We start from the raw sequence: 23,174 nt of genomic DNA, 5'->3' as shown, positions 1-23,174 counted from the left end.
GAAAGTGTGAGACAGAGCGATGAAGAGAGAAAGAGTGTGAGAGACAGAATGTGAGAGTATGTGTGTGTGAAAGAGAGAAGAAGAGTGTGGAGGAGAAAAAAATGAGGGGAAAGTGTGTATGAGAGAGAGTGTGTGAAATAGTGTGTGTGTAGGGGATGTTTATAAGAGTGTTAGAGCTTTGAGCAGTAAAGTTATTTTCAACAGTTCAAAATTGTTAATCTGTGGTGAGAATTTATTTATTTGTAATAAAGGATCACTCTTATGAAGTGCAGAAACCTGGAGTCTGCTTCCTCTCAACGCTGATCTGAAAACCAGGGAAATTGGAGAATTCCCTCCAGCCCAGTGAGGATTGCTTACATAAAATCTGACTCACTCATGCACATTCTAGAGCTGAGAAACACAACAGTCACTGTTTAAATGCTGAGAAATAAAGTGTTCCTGAAGACATTGAGCTACATCTTGTACCGTAATTTTGGATAAAGTTCAAGTCCTATGACTTTCCAAAAGTTTCTGCCTAAATATTGCAAGGACTTCTGGAAAGGTAGCTCCTTGTAAACATTGGTGATAGATGACTCTAAATGTTTTGGTTGTGATAACAGGCAATGAAGGTGTGGATTAGCGCTCATCACACAACGTACTTAGTGTTTAATTACTGAATTATGATTGAGAGAGATGGGTTGGATTTTCATGTGTCAAGTTTGTTTCTGTCACAAACTCACCCCAATGGGAAATCAGAATCTATTGATGGGTCAGGGACAAGTCTTCCAAACAATTAGTGCAAAAACCACACAACACCAGGTTATAGTTCAACAGGTTTATTTGAAAACATATGCCTTTGAAGCCCCGTTCCTAGTGAGAGAGGTGGCATCACGTACAGAATTTATAAGTAAAAGATCAAAGGCTCATAGAACTGATGCGAATATATTGAACAAACCGAAGATGGCTTCTAAACCTTTAATCATTTAGAAAGGAGTTGCAGGTTTTAACTGATCAATATGCAAATCCCAGAATTTCTTTCAAGTCACTGACCCAAGATAATGAAAGGTTTTCTCGATATACCAGAGGTGACATCTCACGTCAGACAATGCATTTTAGGTGTGAAGCCTTGTTTAGAATCTGTCTGTGTTTTAACTTCGAGTCGAACTGGTTTTGCTTCCAAAGTAGGAACGTATAAAATGCTACATTGACTGACTGTCTACAAGTTGTGTGCTTTTTGAACAAAATGGAATGTATCTGCAATTACAAATCATAAATTCAAACTCACCCCGTGTGTGTGTGTGTGTGTGAGACAGAGAGAGACAATTAGGGATAAAGAGTCTGTGTGTGTGTTTGTGTGTGTGTGTGTGTGTGTGTGTGTGTGTGTGTGTGTGTGTGTGTATGTGTGTGTGTTTGTGTGTGTGTGTTTGTGTGTGTGTGTCTGTGTGTGTGAGAGAGAGAGAGACAGTTAGGAAGAGAGAGTCTGTGTGTGTGTGTGTGTGTGTGTGTGTGTTTGTGGATGCATACGTGTACGAGTGTGTGTGGGAGAGACACGGAGTGAGAGAGTGTGTGTGTGCATGTGTATGATAGGGAGAGAGAATCTATGTGTGAGTGTATATAATAAGGAGAGAGAGTTTCTGTGTGTGTGTGTGTGTGTGTGTGTGTTTGTGGATGCATACGTGTACGAGTGTGTGTGGGAGAGACACGGAGTGAGAGAGTGTGTGTGTGCATGTGTATGATAGGGAGAGAGAATCTATGTGTGAGTGTATATAATAAGGAGAGAGAGTTTCTGTGTGTGTGTTTGTGTGCGTGCGTGTGCATGCATACGTGGACAAGTGTGTGTGGGAGAGACACGGAGTGAGATTGTGTGTGTTTGCATATGTATGATAGGGAGCGAGAATCAATGTGTGTGTGCATGTGATAGGGAGAGAGAGTCTGTGTGTGTGTGTGTGTGTGTGTGTGTGTGCGAGAGAGAGAGTGTGTGCTTGTGAGTGTGTTTGTTTTAGAGACTATTTGTGTATGTGTGTGTGTGTGTGTGTGTGTGTGTGTGTGTGTGTGTGTGTGAGAATGTATAGTGGGGTCAGGTCACCCATAGCATGACGTGAGCCCAAGGTCCCCATGGAGGCCAGCCTCATGGGGACTGAACTTGGCTATCAGCCTCTGCTCGGTGACTCTGTGTTGTTGTGTATCCTGAAGTCCAGGATCCCAGGCTGAAGGTCCTTGATCGCTGAAGTGTTCCCCCACTGGGAGAGAACATTCCTGTCTGGTGACTATTGCACGGTGTCCACTCATCTGTTGTTGTAGCATCTGCATGGCTTCACCAATATACCATGCCTTGGGGCATCTTTGCCTGCAGTGTATGAGATAGACAATGCAGGCCGAGTCACATGAATATCTGCTGAGTACATGGTGGGTGGTAGTGTCCACGTTGATGAACTGACATGTCTTGCTGAGGTTACCGTGACAGAGTTGTATCGTTTTGTGGTCACTGTTTTCCTGAAGGCTGGGTAATTTGCTGTGAACAGTGGTCTGTTGAACGTTTGGTGGTTGTTTGAAGGCGAGAAGTGGAGATGTGGGGAGGCTTTTTTCGAGATGCTCATTGTCATCGATAATGTGCTGAAGCCTGTGAAGTACCTGGCGTAGTTTCTCTGATGCCAGGAAGTACTGGATGGCGAAGGGCACCCTATCGGACGTATCCAGTGTCTGTCTTCTGGGGAGGTCATTATGGATTTTCACTGTGGCACGTCAGAACTGGCGATTAGTGAGTTGAGCATCGTATCCTGCTATTATGAGGGCATGCTTCAACACCTTCAGGAATCTGTTAGTGTTCCTCCTCACCTGAACAGATCTGATGTATATGTAGGGATGGCGGATGGCATTTTTTATATGTTTGTAGTGGAAGCTAGAGAAGTGCAGCATTGTGAGGTTATCCGTAGGCTTGTGGTAGAGTGAGGTTTTGAGGTGCCCGTCCTTGATTGAGATGTGTATGTCCAAGAATGACACTGATTTCTGAAGAGTAGTCCATGCTAAGTCTAATGTTGAGATGACACTTGTTTGCTGTTGCTGTGTAGTTGTTTCAGTGATTCCTCTCCCTCGGAGGTCCTGTCCAGCAAAGAGGTCTTGTTCGAACTTGTGCATGAAATGTTGGCATATTGGGGAGCAAATCTGGTCCCCATGTCTGTTCTCTGTGTCCAGATGAAGAACTGGTTATTGAAGGGGGGAAGACACTGTGGTTGAGGATGAAGTGGATGAGCTGCAGGATGGTGTCTGGAAATTGCCAGTTGTTGGTGTTGAGTACTGAAGCTGTTGTGGCGAGGCCACCATCGATATTGGTCTAGAGTGCTGAAACATCCATTGTGCCGAGAAATATTCCTGGTTTGACTGGTAGAAGTCTGTAGCGTTGTGACAGAAGCTGGGAGCTCCCTATGCAATGGGTTTCATGATGCATTCAACATAGCCAGAAAGGTTCTCCCACAGGGTCTCATTGCCTGATATGATGGGACACCCAGGTGTGTTGGCTTTGTGTACCTTTGAAAGGCATTAAAAGTCTGGAAGTACGTGGGATGAGAGTGCAGAGGGTACTCTGAAGGACTGGATCAAAAGTCTTCGTCAGTCTGTTAGATCGGTAGGTAGTTGTCTGTAATGTTCCTGGGTGTTCAGTTGTCAGTGCAGTTCCTTGCAGTAGACCATTCTCTTCCATATGACAATGGCTTCTTCTTTGTCTAGTGGTTTGATGACAATGTTGTGATTGGCCTTGAGAGCATGGATGGCGTTGCATTGTGCCTGAGTGATGTTTTGCACTGCCTTGTGAGTGTGGCTGATAAATTTGGCAACCATGCATTTTCTGGCAGCCTGAGCATATCTGTCAAGCCCCAGGCAGCAGTCTTCAGGAGAGTTCCAATTCGACTCCTTCCTCTTCAGTCGCTCCACCCCGGATCTCTCTGTTGACTGTTTTGGCTCATTGGTTATCTCATTGGACTCACTGCTGGCATCTTGGAAGAATTCCTGGAGTCCCATTTGTCCGATAAATTCCTCTGTGTCTGCCATGAGATCAATGGGGTCCTTTTTGGTGGTGGAGCAGAAATTGAGTCCTCAGCTGAGTACTTTGATCTCATCCAGTTGAAGGGTGTGGTTGGATAAACTGACAATGGATTTTCCCTGAGGTGGTACCAGGGAGACTTGGCTACTGCTGGTGGTAATGCCAAGGTTCTCCAGTTTCTTGTTCATGGTGTGCATGTAGGTGGTGTCGTTCCGTGGCCTCATCCGCTTGGCAGTATCTCAAACTGTTCTGCTGTATCGTGAGTCAGGGGGAGGAATTGCAGAGACTGATGGAGATACAGAGAGAGAAAGAGAAACCCCCTCGTTCTCACATACCACCCCACCAACCTCCGGATACAACGCATCATCCTCTGACACTTCCGCCATCTACAATCCGACCCCACCACCAAAGACATTTAACCATCCCTACCTTTGTCTGCCTTCCAGGGAGATCACTCTCTCCGGGACTCCCTTGTCCGCTCCACACTCCCCTCCAACCCCACCACACCTGGCACCTTCCCCTGCAACCACAGGAAGTGCTACACTTGAACCCACACCTCCTCCCTCACCCCCATCCCAGGCCCCAAGATGACTTTCCACATTAAGCAGATGTTCACCCGCACATCTGCCAATGTAGTATACTGTATCCACTGTACCCGGTGTGGCTTCCTCTACATTGGGGAAACCAAGCGGTAGCTTGGGGGCCGCTTTGCAGAACACCTACGCTCGGTTTGCAATAAACAACTGCACCTCCCAGTCGAGAACTATTTTAACTCCACCTCCCATTCCTCAGATGACATGTCCATTCTGGGCCTCCTGCAGTGCCACAATGATGCCACCCGAAGGTTGCAGGAACAGCAACTCATATTCCGCTTGGGAACCCTGCAGCCCAATGGTATCAATGTGGACTTCACAAGCTTCAAAATCTCCCTTCCCCCACTGCATCACCAAACCAGCCCAGCTCGTCCCCGCCTGTCTAACCTATTCTTCCTCTCGCCTATCCCCTCCTCCCACCTCAAGCTGTACCTCCATTTCCCACCTACCAACCTCATCCTGCCCCTTGACCTGTCCGTCCTCCCCGGGCTGACCTATCCCCTCCCCACCTCCGCACCTATACGCTCCTCTCCACGTATCTTCACCTCTATCCATCTTCGGTCCGCCTCCCACTCTCTCTGGCTCAGAGACAGGGGCAGTGTCATCGCTTCACAAGCCAATACACGAATGCTTTCCCTGAAGGCGACAGAGCAAATAAGGAAGGCGTACAGGAGATGTCGCCATCAGTCCAGGGATAGTAAGAAGTGCCGATGTTAGAGTCCGAGATGACACAGTGTGGACCTGGAAGAACACCCTTCTGGAGCAGGGTCCCGACCCGAAATGTCAACTTCCTCCGATGCTGCTTGGCCTGCTGTGTCCATCCAACTCCACACTGTGTTATCTTTATCAGTCCAGGCAGAGGTTACAAGAACAGGGAGGTCATGTGTACGGTACTCTGCTTAGGCCATAGCTCGAGTACTGTGTGCAGCTCTGGTCACCTCACTAACCAGGCAGACTATTACAAATAGGTCCTGGAGGGATGTGTATCTTGGGAGATATTTTAGTAAATATTTCCACAAATGATCTAACATGAGGATTGACCAGCTCTTTGGCAATTTTTCGGATGATACAAAGCAAATGAACATAGTTGACATTGGAAGTGAACTGAAATAGCACTGGAAGGATTTGAAATCCGATGCAAAGAAATTGGGACAAAAAAAAATCCAGAAAGGGGCTACAACTTAATTGAAAGGAAATAATATGCATGAAAACTGAGAGACTGAAGCTGTCAAAACAATTTTCAGGCACAAGTAAAATAATCAGACATTGGAATCCATTGAAAACCCACCTCAAATTCAATACTATGACTGCACTTAGAACACAATTGTGGTCACTGCATTATGAAAAGGATATTGCAGCTATTGAAGGGATATATGCGATCGAAGCAATAAAGAAATTGGATTCTCAGAAACAGTTACGTAAACTGAGCATGTTTTCACATGAAACGCTTGAGGGGTGATAGGATAATTGAAGATTCTAAATAAACTTGACTGTGACAAACTCAATCAACTTGTCCAGAACAGAAGACAAGTCACAGCCAGATGGGAGGGTGGTTAACTTATAAACAAATCAAAATATTACTACACTATCGGTAAATTTATGGAAAAGATTTGAAGATTCTTGAAGCAGGTAATGTTGACTCATTTAAACAGAATGCCTGAAAGAAATGATTTGGGATGCAGTAATTTAAAACATGATGTGGTAAGGGTAGCCAGTTTTGGGAGGAACTGATGACTTAGGAGTCATGTATCCCAAGTTTTTGATTGATTCATTTTCACATGTATTGAAATACAGTGAAAAGTTTGTTTACGACCAGTACAGGTAGATCATAATAAGCACAGGATGTACAGATCAAAAATACTTAGAGGCACACAGGTTACATTGTATAGGGTGTGCACAAAGCGAGATCAAAGTCAGCAAGGTCAGCATTATTTGAGGGTAGCGAACCATTCATCAGTCTGAAAACACCCAGGAAGAAGTTCCTGAACCTGCTCATGCGTGCGTTTAGGCTTCTGTATCTCCTGCCTGATGGAAGAGATTATAGGAGCTTATCACTAGGGTGCAATAGGTCTTTGATGATGTTGGCATTCTGCAGCAGCGAGCCATGTAAATGGAGTCCATGGATGGAAGATCAGAGATAATGGGAACTGCAGATGTTGGAGAATCCAAGATAACAAAGTGTGGGGCTGGATGAACACAGAGGCCTGCAGCCTAATGGTATCAATGTGGATTTCACCAGCTTAAAAGTCTCCCCACCACCCCCCACCACTGCATCCCAAAACCAGCCCAGCTCATCCCTGCCTGTCTAACCTGTTCTTCCTCTCACCTATCCTCTCCTCCCACCTCAAGCCACACCTCCATTTCCTACCTACTAACCTCATCCCTCCCCATTGACCTGTCTGTCCACCCCGGACTGACCTATCCCCTCCCTACCTCCTCACCTATACTCTCCTTGCCACCTATCTTCTCCTCTATCCATCTTCGGTCCGCCTCCCCCTCTCTCCCTATTTATTCCAGAACCCTCTCCCCATCCCCCTCTCTGATGAAGGGTCTAGGCCCGAAACGTCAGCTTTTGTGCTCCTGAGATGCTGCTTGGCCTGCTGTGTTCATCCAGCTTCACACTTTGTTAACTTTGGCAGACTTACAGTTTTCCAACCTTATTTGTTGGGGAGCATGGTAGTTCAGTGCTACCTTACAGCATCATGGAACAAGGTTTGATTCTACCCTTAGGTGACTGTCTGTGTGGAGTTTGCACATTCACCCTTTGTCTGTGTGGGTTTCCTCCCACAGTCAAAAGATGTACAGGCTAGGTGGCTTAGCCATGGGAAATGCAGGGTTACAGTGATAGGTTGAGGGGTTGGGTCTAGATGGGAAACTCTCCAGAGGGTCCGTGTGTACTCAATGGGCTGAATAGCCTGCTTCCACACTGTAGGGATTCTATGATTAAAAGAAGAACAGAAGACAGGCATTCAGGCTACAATAACAAGAATAACTAAAGCCTTTAAAAAGAATTTGGTTCTTTCTGCAGTACATCAGGCAGAATGCACAGCAACACTGTCGTGAACAATTCCATACACACTGATGCTGCTACAGTTATATTAAAGTTTACACCTTGTTTGTTTAATGAGCTTCAATTGCTCTTTTTAAACAGTATAATTACAGTCCACCGACCAGAGATTGCAATATGTCCCTAGTGCAACATCCAATTTCCAGTTCTGAGGAAGGGTCACTACACCTGAAACATTAACTCTGATTTCTCTCCACAGACGCTGCCAGACCTGCTGAGCTTTTCCAGCAATTCTTGCTTTTCTTTCTGATTCGTAGCATCTGCACTTCTTTCGGTTTTTTTTATCTAATTTCCGGTTAGACTTACATTTGTTTTGCACAACCTCAGAAGAACCCAAAATTTAAGTGTCTTTGAACTGTAATCATATTCTGATGTAGCGATCTAATAGCAATCAAATTGCGCATCAAAAGTTCTGCAGACAACAAAGTAGGCGAAGGTGAGGACACTTCTCCATTCTACAAAATGCAACATCAGATATTTCCAATTAAGCAGGGAGCGCAGGGAGACAGGATCTCAATTTGACAACTTGTCGGATTCACCGTTCTCTTCAGAGAGAAGTAGTCCCTCCACTAAAGTGCCAGCGTGCTGATTCCAGGGTTTTAGTCTTCACTACTCTTTCAGAAAGACTATTCCATGCAGTTGTCACACTGTGACAGAGAATACTTTCCCTGATATCAATCTGAGCATATAGTATATGTAGTGCCTCCGCATGGCACTCCCATCGTATTATCTGGAATCCAAGCACAGAAACAGACTCCCTTACTCCCCACTGTTTTCTGTTCCACTTGCGACTCCTCCCATACTTTTTTCTCTCAGAACTCTCTCCCCTCTCTCTCACACACAGTTATCAGGCTTCCCTCACATGCATCCCGTCCAATACTTCCGGTCCTGTCGGATTCTTCATTCCCACATTCTTGTGGTCAGTTTTAGAATGTATTCCCCGCCCCCGAACTCCCTGTTGGATTTCTTGGTGTCTGCCTTGTGCTGATTCCCGTTCTTGACAACCTGATAGGAAACGAGACCATTGCCAGCCAAATGTAAGTGGAGCTAATGCAATCCTGAAGACACACACAAAGGCTGGTGAGTGAGCGGTGCGAGTTATCCAGACACGCTCAAACGTTACAGCTACATTACGCGATCTTTTCATCGCCGGCTCCACGCTTAACGATGAAGGATTTATCCTCACTCGGTGTCGGAGTGGAGTTGTAGAACACCAGCTCCGGGCTGGGGGGCAGCGCTGAGCTATTTCCAACGACAATTCGCTATTTCCATTTCATCCCCTAGCCTCAATTGGAATGACTCTCTCACTGAGAGCTCCTGCGCTTAGTTGACAGCAGAAATGGAAAGCAAAACACCTTTACCTGCCGTGGGGGGTGGGGGGGGGGGCGTGTTGGGGGGACACTCATGGCAACGTATTGCAGTTTGAAACACTGCAAGAAAAGAAACAGGGACCCCGGACTTATTGTTCTTTTTTTAATGTTTGCTTGTTCAAGCAGCCAAGAAAGTCCACTTTCACCCAGATGTGCCGTGTAATGAATCATTCGTTTTCATGTAAAAAAAATATAAAAGGTGAGCTTGCATCAAGAACTGCAATCCGGGGCACACGCAGCTCAAAATCGACTTACCCCACAAGAGCCTGTCCAGCGGATCTGTCAGCTCCTTCCTTACCGCAGAGCGTCCAGTTTAGGACAGCCCCGATAGCTCTGAACAGCAAAGGATTTAGCTGCGAATCTACTCCACCCCCAACATCTGACTGATCCATTCCCTCCTTCTAAAACTGTAATCCTGAGAGATAGTTCATTAATAGCCTTTACATTAAAAGGTGTCTCCTATCAAGTAAATGTGAATGTGAAACAAACTCACGTTTTGTTTTGACAACACATTTTATTCAACACTCAATGAAGTGGAACCGCTGGGCTCCCTCAAACCGAGCAGTTCCCCCTAAGCGATCCGGAACGAAAGGACGCGCCTTTATGTGGCACCATCCAGGAACAAGCCTTGTAAAGCCAACAAAATCACTCAGGGTTTATCTGTTACGGGTATTTCAATCAACGTGATCGGGCACTCCAGAAGGTGGCTCTTAAACCTTGATTTTCTGGCTCAGAGATAGGGGCAGTGTCATTGCTTCACAAGCCAATTCACGAATGCTTTCCCTGAAGGCGACAGAGCAAATAAGGAAGGCGTACAGGAGACGTGGCCATCAGTCCAGGGATAGTTAGAACTGCCGATGTTAAGAGTCCGAGATGACATAGTGTGGACCTGGAGGAACACCCTTCTGGAGCAGGGTCCCGACCCGAAATGTCAACTTCCTCCGATGCTGCTTGGCCTGCTGTCTCCTTCCAACTCCACACTGTGTTATCTATATCAGTCCAGGCAGAGGTTACAAGAACAGGGAGGTCATGTGTACGGTACTCTGCTTAGGCCATAGCTCGAGTACTGTGTGCAGCTCTGGTCACCTCAGTATGGGAGGGATGTGATCGCACGTGAAAGGGTGCAGAGGAGATTTTCCAGGAACAGAAATTACTGGAAAAGCGCAGCAGGTCTGGCAGCACCTGTGGAGAGAAATCAGAGTTAACGGATCGGATCAAGAGACCCTTCGTCAGAACTGGCTTCTTCAGTGTACTTGGATTGCAGTATGACTATTTAACACAATTCCTCTGCAATGGTTGATATTGGAAATAAAGGAAGCAGCTGTCTTTTTTTAAAGAAATGAATAGTTGAGCAATTAAAGCCCAGACCATGCTGTAACAGGGATTACAACTAACCAGGCAGACTATTACAAATAGGTCCTGGAGGGATGTGTATCTTGGGAGGTTTTTCGGTAAATATTTCCACAAATGATCTAACATGAGGATTGGCCAGCTCTTTGGCAATTTTTCGGATGATACAAAGCAAATGAGTACAGTTGACATCGGAAGTGAACTGAAATAGCACTGGAAGGATTTGAAATCCGATGCAAAGAAATTGGGACAAAAAGATCTAGAAAGGGGCTACAACTTAATTGAAAGGATAACTGAAGATTCTAAATAAACTTGACTGTGACCAACTCATTCAACTTGTCCAGAACAGAAGACAAGTCACAGCTCAGATGGGAGGGTGGTTAACTTATAAACAAATCAAAATATTACTACACAATCGGTAAACTAAATCCCTGAACTGACCTATCCCCTCCCTACCTCCCCACCTATACTCTCCGCTCCACCTAGCTTCTCCTCCATCCATCTTCAGTCCACCTGCCCCTCCGTCCCTATTTAATTCAGAACCCTCTCCCCATCCCCCTTTTCTGATGAGGGGTCTAGGCCTGAAACATCAGCTTTTGTGCTCCTGAGATGCTGCTTGGCCTGCTGTGTTCATCCATCTCCACACTTTGTTATCCATGGATGGAAGGTTGGCTTCCGTGATTATCTGAACTGTGCACACCGCCTTCTGTAGTTTCTTACTGTCCTGGGCAGAGCAGTTGCTATACCAGGCCATTATGCACCCGGCTAGTATGGTTTCAATCGTGCATCTGTAGAAGTTGGTGAGGGACCTTATGGACATGCCAAATTTCCTGAGACACCTGAGGAAGAATAATGTAACTTGCAATGTAACCTGCATGCCTCTAAGTCTTTTTGATCTGTATGTCCTTTGTTTGCTGTGATTTGCCTGTACCACCTGTAAACAAAACTTTTCACTGTATTTTGGTACACATGACAAAAATCAATCAAACAATCAATTTCACATATGCTAATTTAGTTCTCAATCCTGAAATGTTAAAGATTAATTGTAATGCCACTGTATGTAATTCCACATTTCTAATTTTCATTAATACACAGCGACAAATATGGAGCTAGTTTTTTTTACTCTACCCTATCTGTTTGGAGACACGTTGTGGACACCTGCATTTTATAGCAAACAGTTGGATGATACCAACCAAACCCACCAACAGGATGAGTGTGAACTGCTTTGCAGTTGGTGGCAAAGCTTTTAGCTACTTAGACTGCAAGATCTGGAATTCCCTCCCTGCTTTTCTCCAGCTCATTTACCTCTTTTTAGACAATGGCTGAAACCAACCTCTTTGACCTAGCTCTTGGTGATTTCTCTTGCCACATGTGGCTCAGTGTTAAATTTTGCTTTATAATCTACCTGTGAAAAACCTTTGAATGTTGTGTTACATTAGAGGCACTTTGTGGAATAAAGTTGTTCAGATACTCCATGGTGGACTTTGATTTGAGAACTCCAAGAAGAAAACTACAGTCAAGCCATTTGCCTTTTTTATGTAATGAAAAGGTACAGTTTAATGTAATCGGATGACTACAGTTATTTCCTTCACTGCGTATAATTTTATTTTGACACATACACATGTACAACTCAGTCACTTCCAATCAGAAAGAGAGGGTGCTTTAATATTGTTTAACTGAGTATATTCCTTCTAAGGCTTGGCTTTTCGTGGCTGAAATTAATTTATTAAAAGGATTAAAAACAAAAACTAAATTACAAGTGATAATGGGAACTGCAGATGCTGGAGAATCCAAGATAATAAAGTGTGAAGCTGGATGAACACAGCAGGCCAAGCAGCATTTCAGGAGCACAAAAGCTGACGTTTCGGGCCTAGACCCTTTATTAGAGAGTAAACCCCTAAATTACAAGGTTTACTACCTACCTGTGATACATTATTGGAGAAGAAAGAACTTTTAAATTTTAAATTAATGGCTTGAAATATTTTATACCTTAAAATGTATGAGCAAAGAGATTAGCAGAATGTAAAATGACATAATGATTTCAGTATCATATGATTTGCAGAGATCAGGAAGGAGGCAAATAATGTCTCAGGATCAAAAGCAGAAATTGCTGGAAAAGCTCAGCAGTTCTTGTACCATCTGCAAAGAAAAAAATCAGAGTTAACATTTTGGATCCGATGGCCCTTCCTCAGAACTGATGTCCCTCAGGGTTGTGGTAAACGTGTGCGGCGTAAGTACAATGTTTTGAGGGAAACATCTTGGACTCAGCATGAAGCAGCACCTGGCACACCAAAGCTAGTTAGGTCCCATACTCATAATTAAGCAAAACATCTCTCTGCAACAGAAAAATATGATGAACAACTCCGCTATGTTACTCACTTAGAAGAAAGTTATATTTGCAGCATAAGTATTAGCTCCAACATCAGAATACCCTTCTGTGCTACAAAATTCTCTCGCCCTCAATATATGGAAACTGAGGGCTCCCAAAAATCAAATGGAAAGTATATTGTTTCATTTACAAAAAAAAAGCCATCACTTGGATTAAACCTCAGGGATTACATGCCCAGAGGAAACATTTCTCAATGTGAAAGTGCTTTCCTAAGCATCAAGCCTTTCACATTTCCCAGCTCAGTGTGCTTACATTACAGTGGGACGGGTGTCTAAATCCATCGTGATGAAAACAGCAAAGTCAGCAACAATCTCGAGTAACAACAGGGGCCAGCAACGAGCTTCCAAAGGAAAACTACACGTTTATGCTTCACTAACTAAACTCAAAGGTCTGAAACTCATCAAGTTATAGAACAGTGAAAATGTGTTACTGCATCTTGAGAAAACAGACACAGCATACATTGTTTTGATAACTTTTAACTTGGCTCAACACAAGGGTCCCACTTGCGAGGTCACAATTAACACCATTATGTTGTTTAGCATTAACTTGATCAAAGGTCACTACAGAATGCAACTTAAAAATGTGAATGGTCAGCAGGTTGCTGATTCATTGAGTACAAATATCATTTTAAAATACAACAAATATCCCAAAATTAATACAAAAAAAATTCCAATTTTTAAACTAAAGAATGTGCATTTTGTTGAAAAGGCAGAGCTAGGAAAATTATAATCTGCTTTAATGTGTCTATCATTCTGGCATATAATGAATGGTTGAAAAGCGAGTCCAGCCAGGGTCTAGGCCCGAAACGTCAGCTTTTGTGCTCCTGAGATGCTGCTTGGCCTGCTGTGTTCATCCAGCTCCACGCTTTGTTATCTTGGATTCTACAGCATCTGCAGTTCCCATTATCACTAAAAAGATCAGTCCTGTTGCCTTACACGACAAGGCTGGAAACCATGGAAACATCCTCAGGAAGTATGCACCAGAATGATTCATGTGAAATGCATTTTGTAAACACAAACTGTACAACAAGGTGTGAGTCTTAAATGCTGTCCCAGGCAGCAATATTCACATACCATAAATTAATTTTTGAAAATTGTAGTGTCGTGACAACTACACTGCATCTAATGTAATTTAAATTTGACTATGTGAGGCACTTCGCAAAACGTTCCGAGTAGAAATACATCTTTTCCTGAAAGATCGGCTTGTAAAATAACAAGTCCTAACAGGGAGACGAAGCTGACCTCAGTTTTTAATTCACTTCATAAGTTATTTTGTTTTCTAGCAGATTGATTTTAAAGGAATTGCAGGATTAATAATTCCACAATTCAGGTTAAAATAAAATACACAACAACAAAGACACACCACTTACTTTAACTGTGACCCCGTACAGGGTAAAGTTATCAAACAAACAAACTAAATTCGAAGGGTCATAAGATTGCATTAACCCCTCTCTTTTTCAGTCAGGTATAGTTTATTTTCTTCTCTTGTATGTTGAGTGTCAGCCAGTTAATTATGTTCTGAGCCTACAGAGTGCATTGATTCATCATGGTCACAGCTTCAAGAAGTGTCTGGCTGATATCAAGTACCCTGTGCTTGGTATGTACCAGCTAATTTCTCAGTTTTCAATTCCAGTCATTCTAATTTGAAATACATGCTCCTTCGAGCACTGTAACCATGGGGGTGTCCGAGGAACACACTGCAGTATCTGATTGTGTAAGCTCACAAACTATTAACTTTTACGAGATTAACATACTGATTCTGGATAATATTACAGAGCAACTGCACAGAGCCTGCCAAGATTGGAAAAGGAATCAAATGTTAAGGTCAAACATTCAAAATTTAGTCTCTAAAATAACATCTTTGGTAATGAATTTCCCGCCTCTGTGAATGTATCAGCTGATGAAAATGTAGGGATGAATATCAAAACAAGAAGGTCAGAAGAACATGGAAAAAATCCTTTTAGTTGAACTGAAACTGAACCACACCCAATTGATATATTTGCTGGTCGTCTCCTACAGCAGTCGATTCTTAGTACATCTCAGCTGTGCACTGATCTTGCCTTTCAGAGCTTAATTTAGTGTCACCATCTCTGCCTTATTCTGTATATATCCCTGTAGTTGCGTGGCAAGAATTTAACTTAGTTAAACTTTGAGAACCTTGAATACCTAAATCAGATCCCACTTCAGTTTTGAGACGGAAAAACAACATTTAAAAAGAAACATAGATCAGTCCCTGCATTGATCAGTGGCTAGTGGAATATTGTGTCATACTGGCAGTGTTGACATTGGTGGTTGAGCAATCAGCTGAGATTCTTGTCTTTGTAGATTAGTTGATATTCTTCTACCTTCTTTTATCTCCCTTGATGACCAGCTTCCAGCTCTCAGAGTGAGAGTATGATTGTCTCTTATTCTTCCTTGTGGTGCAGGGATATTTAATGACTGCTCTCCAGCTGTGACTTTCACAGCACGCTGGCCCCCTTTGGCACATCAGCTGAACAACTCATGGACCAGGTTGAACGTTTACAAGCTGTTTTTGTATATTCCTGGGAAGGTTAAATATGATGGGGTGATGGCTCCAAATGTCAAAAGGGCCACCAGCAACAATAAGACCATAAGTCCTAGAAACAGAAGTAAGCCATTCAGCCCACTCCATCATTCAATGAGATCATGGCTGATCTGATTATTCTCAACTCCACTTTCCTCCCCTTTCTCCATAACTGCAAATTCCCTAACTGAAGGTCAGAGATCCAGTTAGGATGCTGAATACTTGAAGAGGTGAGTGTGGCAGTATTTGGCGTACTTATGCTCTTTGATGTCACTAGGGTGGAGAAAAAACATTTGTTGAGGTTGTGGACCCGTCTGAGGGCAAATAACAGTAGAGGTCCGCTGCAGGCCTGCATCCCCTGGACCCCCCACTTACTGAGGTTGAACAGTCAGTCCTCAGAAAAGGAGTCAGCTTCATTCCCCTGCACCCACACATAAACAAATTCCACGCGCACCAGGATGTTGAGCTCTTTTTCTGCTGCCTCCGCACCTATTTAAACAGGAATCCAACCCACCTCCTAATGACCCCTTCTCCGGTCTCCAGCAAACTCCATCCTCATGCACACCCCTTCCCAGCCTCCTATTCTCCTTCAAACTCTTCACCTCAAACTGCCACCATGACCTTAACCACTTGGATCTCTCCACCCTTCTTACTCAGTCCAAACTCTCTCCATCGGAACGCGCAGCCCTCTGCTCCCTTGACTCCAACCTCAACCTCACTATTAAACCTGCCAACAATGGGGTGGGGGGCTGGGTGAGTGGGGGGAGGGTGCAAGTTGATAGGATGGCACACTCTACATTGCTGAGGCCAGATGCCAACCCTCTGATATCTCCTACTCTTCCCTTGATCATGACCCCAACTCTAATCACCAAGCCATCGTCTCCCAGACCATCAACAACCTCATCACCTCGGGAGATCTCCCATCCACAGCCTCCAACCTGATAGATCCCCATCCGTTCACTGCCCATTTTTATCTCCTGCCCAAAATCCATAATCCCGACTGCCCTGATCAATCCATTATCTCTGCCTGCTCCTGCCCCACAAAGCTCATCTCCTCCTACCTCAAATCCATTCTTTCCCCTTTAGTCCAGGAACTCTCTACTTTAATCCATGACACAACCCACCCCCTCTACCTTTTCCAAAACTTTCAATTCCCTGGCATCCAACACCTTACCTTCACTGCGAATGCACAGTCCCTGTACACTTGTGTCTCCCATACAGAGGGCTTCCTCTCCCATAGACCCAACCAGTCCCCCTCCACTGACACTGTTGATCACTTGGCTTAACTGGTTCTTACCCTCAACAATTTTTCCTTCGATTCCTCCCACTTCCTACAAACCAAAGAGGTGGCCATGTGTATTTACATGAGCCCAGGCTATGCCTGCCTCTTTGAAGGATTTGTGGAACAGTCCCTCTTCTGCAACTACACTGGCACTATCCCTCACCACTTCCTCCACTTTATTGATGACTGCATTGGTGCGGCTTCGTGCTCCCGTGAGAAGCCTGAGCAGTTCATCAACTTTGTCAAATCTTCCACCCTGCCCTCAAATTCACGTGGACTGTTTCTAATACCTCTCTCCCCTTCCTGGACCTCCCTGTCTCCAATTCCAGAAAATGACTCACCACTGACATCTATTTCAAACCCACTGACTCCCACAACTACCTTGACTACATCTTCTCTCACCCACCCTCTTGCAAAATGTTATCCCATGCTCCCAATTCCTTTGCCTCTGCCGCATTTGCTCCCAGGAGGAGGCATTCCAATCCAGGACATCCCAGATATCCTCCTACCTTAGAGACAGTAATTACCCCTCTTCTGTAATTTAGGATGCCCTCAACTGCATCTCCTCCATTTCTTGCACTTCTGCCCTCAAACCTCCTCCCTTCAACAGTAATAAGGATAGAGTCCCCTTAATCCTCAAGTCTCACCCCATCAAACTTTGAATCCAACACATCATCCTCCGTCATTTCTGCCACTTAGAATCAGACCGCACCACCAAAAAGATGTTTTCCTCCTCAACCCTATCCACTTTCCGCAGGGACTGTTCATTCTGTGACTCTCTTGTCAGCTCCACACTCCCCACCAAATCCTCCCCCACACCTGATATCTTTCTCTGCAACTGGAAGAGGTGCAACACCTGCTCCCACACCTCCACTCTCACCTCCATCCAAGGCCCCAAAACAATCCTTCCAAATCTGGCAGAAATTCATCCGTAATTCACCCAACCTTATCTGTTGCATCCATTACTCCCGATGTGGTCTCCACTATATCAGGGAGACCAAACGCTGACTCGGGGACCAGTTCGCTGATCATCTGTGCTCGACACACAACAAACCAACCCAATCTTCTGGTTACCATCCATTTTAATTCTCCCTCCCAATCCCCTTGTAACATGTCCATCCTTAGGGTCTCCTCCACTGTCACAGTGAGGCCATAAGTAAACTGGAGGAACAACACCTGATATTTTGCCTTGAGATCTTATGGCCCAATGGCCTGAACATTGACTTCACCAGCTTCAAAATCCCTCCACCCCCAGACTTATCCCAGGTCCAGTATTTGCCCTTGTGACCTGACCTAACCTATCCATCTTCCCACTCACCTATCTGCTCCACCATTCCCACAGACTAATCACAATTACCCCCTATCTTCATTCACCTATCAGCATCTTTCTGATCCTTTACCCCAGCCCCACCCTCCTCCCTCTATTTATTTATGGGCTCTCCTCCCTCTCCACCATCCTAACAAAGGGGTTCAGCCCAAAATGTTCACTTACCTGCCCTTCAGATGCTGTCTGACCTGCTATGCTTTACCAGCCTCACACCTATAGGCTCTGGCTTCTAGCATCTGCAATCTTTATTGTTTCCTGCTTGCCCTAACTATACCCTCTGTAGACTCCAAAGGCCATCCCCACCTATTTGTGTGTCATCTGCAAACCTGGCTATAGTATATTCACTTCCCTCATTCAGGCCATTAATGTATTTTTGAAAATAATTGTGGCTGCGCCACCAGTCCACGGCATTCCACTACTTACAGTCCTAAAAATGCACCCTTCCCTTGTGCCAACTGCCTTATATTAGTTAGTCAATCCTCTATCCATGCAAACATGCCACCTTCAACACTTTACACTCCTATCCTAAGTAGCCTAATGTGTTGTATCTTATTAAATGCTTGAAACTCCAAATACATTATCTACTACTTTATCTGTCCTGCTTACTGTCCTCCTCAAAGAATTCTATAAATTGAAACAATGCTGAGTCTGCCTGATTATATGTATTTCTAAAAACTCTATTGTTACATCCTTTAACCGATCCTAATACTTCCCCAATAACATACTTCAGGATAACTGGCCTACAGTTCTGTTTATTGTCTCCTTCACCTTTTGAATAAGAGTGCTACACTGCTAGTTTTTCCAAACCTCTGGGACTTCTCCAGAGTCTCAGGATTCTTGGAAGATTGCTACGAGTGAATTTACAATCTCTGTAGTTACTACTTCTAACATCCTATGATGCATCCCATCAGGTCCAAAGGGTTTGTCAGTCTTTAGCCTCATTTTGTTTGGTGATATTATTGTATTTATTTCCTCTCATCCTTTTGATCCTTGATTATTTAGTAATTTTGTAACGCTATTACTGTTTTCCACTGTGAAGACTGATGCTATGTGAAGATCAGAAAGTTGACAGTGATTTAAGTCTTGGCTAGAAATCTAAAGATCTAAGCTAACATTCAGGGGACATAAGTTCCAATCTCGTTACAGCATTTGGTGGAATTTGAATTCAATTAATAAATCTGGAAAGTAAGTTAGTCTCAGGAATGGTGACCATGAAACCATTGTTCACTGTTTGAAAATACCTATCTTAAGGAAATAAACCTGCCATATTTACCTGGTCTGGCCTTTATGTGGCTCCGAACTTACGACAATGGGTTAACTTCCTTAAATTGTTTTCATTGCCTCAGAAACGGCTGAGAAAGCCACCCTATTCAAGGCCAACTAGAGATGGACAAGAAAGGGTCTAGGCCCGAAACGGCAGCTTTCCTGCTCCTCTGTTGCTGCTTGGCCTGCTGTGTTCCTCCAGCTCTATATACCTTGTTATCTTGGATTCTCCAGCAGCTGCAGTTCCTATTATCTCTCATGGGCAAGAAATGCTGACCTTGCCAGTGATGTTCACGCCTGTGAAAAAAAACATATAAAAAACATCAGGTGGCGACAACAGATGTCAGGAATTGTCTACACATGCACTGCTTGCATCATCACATCACCATCCTTAGCCTGCAGACTGTGGCTAATTGCATATTCAATGTGATGCTATAACTCTAGGGAAGAAACCTTTTTAAATTCACAATCAAACCTTCTGTAGAAGGCTGGAGGTGGCAGTAAGGGTGCAGAGGCTTCATAAGCAGGTAGTGGTAGCCTCAGGTTCCTAATAAGAAAACACTGAACCAGGTCAGTCTTTGAAATGGCAACTGCTTGTCACCTATGAAGGTGATTAGCTTTATGTTTGCACACACATGCCCCTTGCTCACTTAGAATTTTTTTATTCTCTATTCATTCACGGGATGAGGCTGTCACTTTATTGTCCGTCCTTAGTTGCTTAGAGGGCAGTTAAGAGTCAGCCACATTGCTGTGGGTCTGGAGTCAGATGTTGTCAGACCAGGTAAGGATGGCAGTTTCCTTCCCTGAAGGACATTAGTGAACCAAATGGGTTTTTCCAACAATTGACAATAGATTCACAATCATTAGATTCTTAATTGCAGCTATTTATTGAATTCTAATTCCACCATCTGCCATGATGGGATTCAAACCCAGGTCCCCAGAACATTATCTTGGTCTCTGGGTTAACAGTCCAGCGATAATACCATGAGGCCATCACCTCCACTATTTGATGTTTACATGATTCACAAACAAAACACAAATATGAATTTTGATTCATTCTTCATATGGAATATAACTCAGAGGTAGGTTTTCCTGATGAGAAATAATTAGATTGCCTGATGCAGGCATCCTGTGAAGTCTCTGTCTTTGAAGCTCCCTTAGCCGGCACTGTGTAATGTCTCGGGGTTCACACAGATAACCTATCTTCTCGGAATTATCAGTCTGACTTGGCTCATTGAATGTGTTTTTGTAAAACAAAGACTAAGGCTCAATATAAGTCAGTATTTCAGGTGTTCTCATCCATCATCCTGACACATTCCAACTCTTCGATCCTTCTGCACCATTAAATAAGGACCATGGCTGATCTGGTTTCAACTCCACTTTGCTATTTACCTATCATAAAATCTAACTCAGCCTTGAATAAATCCAATGACAGCTTCTGTTAACTTCCATGGAACAGAACTCTAGAAGGATTGAAAAAAAAAACTTAGCTTCAGGCAGGAGCCCATGCAACTCAGCTGCGATATTAGGTGGGTAGTGTATTAGTCATGGAGTCATCTAGCACAGAACGAGTCCCTTTGGTCCAATGAGGCTATGCCGACCATGATCTCAAACTCAACTAGTCTCACCTGCTTGCGGTTGGCCAATATCCCTCCAAACTTTTCCTATTCATGTAGGTGTCCAATTGTCTTTTTAACGTTTTAACTGTACCTGCGTCCATCACTTTCTCTGGCAGTTCATTCCACACACAAACCACTCAGAGTGGGGGTACAAAGTGCACCTTAAAAATATGCCCCCTAGTCTTGAACACCCCCCAAACCCCGGAAAAGACCCATCTCATTGATCTTATCTATGCCCCTCATGATTTTATAAACCTCAATAAAGGTTAATGATGTGTGTGCTTCTTGTGACCACAATCCCCATACATTTCACTTCTCTTGTGTATGGTTTCATGAAAGCCTGCTTGTGGTTATGGAGAGAACAGTGACGTAAATGGAAACAAGCAGCTTTAAGCATTAGTGCAGTAATTTAAAATATACATTTTAAAATCTCCAGCTCCACATTTATTGAATATAAACCATTATCATCTGTGACAAAATACATAATAGTTAGTCTTTGCTGCATTTTCTTTGGCAGAATCTTTGATTTAAAATAAATAAGGTACTCCATACAGGGATGAATTACTATGTCACATAGACTCCATGTTAATGTCCTCATTGTTACAGTAAGTTATTTTGGGACTTAATTCCTTTAGGTGCAGGGTTCTATTTTGTACAATAATCGAGCTTCATTAAAAGAATCTGTGTCCATTAACTCCAGAAGAGAGCTTGCCTTCAGTGCAACAGCAAAGGTCTTGTCTAAATCTGCCCATATAAACAATTTTACTCTGGAGATGATATTTTTGTATAACTTCCCTTCAAAGTTTTGGCAGCAGGATGGCTTTAACTACAGTCAATATCTACAATCTTCCACCGTTGAAAAATCCTTCTGTAGCATAATAGCTGAGTTCATGAACGCTTGGAAGCTGTCACGTCCAAAAATGCCTTCTTTGAAAACATTGCAGAGCAAAGCAGGACAAACAATCCAGGCTTGAATAAGCTTGCAAAAGCCAGAAGATGATCACTGAAGCTGTTAAGCAGACAGTTTAATTTAACCATTTTAACATCTAACCTATTTTATGTTCTCAGCAAGCCTCCACACTGTTAATCTTTAATTTTACTTTGGAAGAATCAGTGCACAAAAAGCAGTTAAATGCATAGAGAACTTGGGACAGCATGAACATTCAGTTGTTTCTCAGAGACTCACTGCAACAGCCATTGGTTCAATTAATATTTAGGTTGTAGCAATTAATTGGTTAAAACAAATTAATGCATGTTACATCTTCACTGGTTGCACAGAATGGCTGCACCGAACAATCCAATTCCTTCCGAGCTAGACAACAAAAATATACACATGTATAAATGTCATCTAGCTGTTCAAACACTGCTGTGCAGATGGTCAAAAGTACCTTCTTACTTCAGCAATAACACCATCATCTGCATTGGCTGTTTAATGAACTAGAATCAATTTAAACTAGAAACTACAATCTCCTACCTTGGATCTAATTACATGTAGTATTATGCCTTTCATTGACTGTACTTTTAATTAACTATCTGCAAAATATTAGATACAAGTTAAATAGAGTATTCAAATATCTCTGTGATTGAATAATCAATTATGAAACTAAGCTTGATGTTACATCAGTCTAGGAACAAAGAGGAACCTGCCTAACAGAATTTCCAGCGGTGTGCAGCAATATTCCGGTCACTGCTCTACACGTGCAAAACTTGGACTGTGTATTAGCATCATGAAGGAAGCTCAACCACTTTCATTTGAATTTCCTTCATGAGGTGGCATAACAAAATAACACACGCTAAGGCACTCAACCCCCCGACATGCTAAGAAACAACACCACATTGAGATAGTCACAATGTGCCCAGTGAATGCTCACTGTCGCTTCAAAAAGCTGAATAAGTAGTTGTAAAAATAAAAAATCATGGCCTAAATGTCCAAAGCAGCAAAATCTGGACTGGTTTCTGTGTCATACTTTGGGACTCTGCAAGTTCAGGCTCAGGCACACCTGCCGAGGTTTAAACTTACAATGGGCTGATTTTCACTGTCCGGGATCCTCTCCAAAACTGAGCTGTGCAGAGACTGGGACCGGATATATGGAGCTTACCCTGGAAATCCTCTGCTGGTTAATACCTAGCCTAACTCATTAGTCAGCATAAATAAACTGAGCACTATCACTGATCACCCAAAGTAACTAATGCATCCACTTGACCTGAACATACACTGAAACAACTATTTTCAAACCCATCCTTCACTGCACACGAATGCATACACCCAGTTGGCTCCCCACCTGAGCGAGTTACCCACCCAGCCAGACTGCCAACACAATCAGACTGCTCCAATCCAACTAAACTTCAGCCCCT

General features: G+C 43.6%; 1 protein-coding gene and 1 long non-coding RNA gene across 3 annotated transcripts in view; one reads left to right on the top strand and one right to left on the bottom strand.

Moving 5' to 3' along the window:
• LOC125461667 (monocarboxylate transporter 12-like) overlaps positions 1–9,496 on the bottom strand; it is a 60,142-nt gene extending 50,646 nt beyond the window's left edge. The window contains exon 1 of the mRNA XM_048550611.1: positions 9,301–9,496. Coding sequence (XP_048406568.1) covers positions 9,301–9,437 — 137 coding nt within the window. The 5' untranslated portion in view covers positions 9,438–9,496. The remainder of the gene's footprint in view (positions 1–9,300) is intronic.
• Positions 1–23,174, top strand: part of LOC125461669 (uncharacterized) — a 105,736-nt gene that overhangs the window by 46,855 nt on the left and 35,707 nt on the right. The window lies entirely within an intron of this gene.

The sequence above is a fragment of the Stegostoma tigrinum genome, chromosome 20, assembly GCF_030684315.1.
Source record: "Stegostoma tigrinum isolate sSteTig4 chromosome 20, sSteTig4.hap1, whole genome shotgun sequence".
NCBI lineage: Eukaryota > Metazoa > Chordata > Chondrichthyes > Orectolobiformes > Stegostomatidae > Stegostoma > Stegostoma tigrinum.
This window is presented reverse-complemented; position numbering and strand designations above follow the sequence as displayed.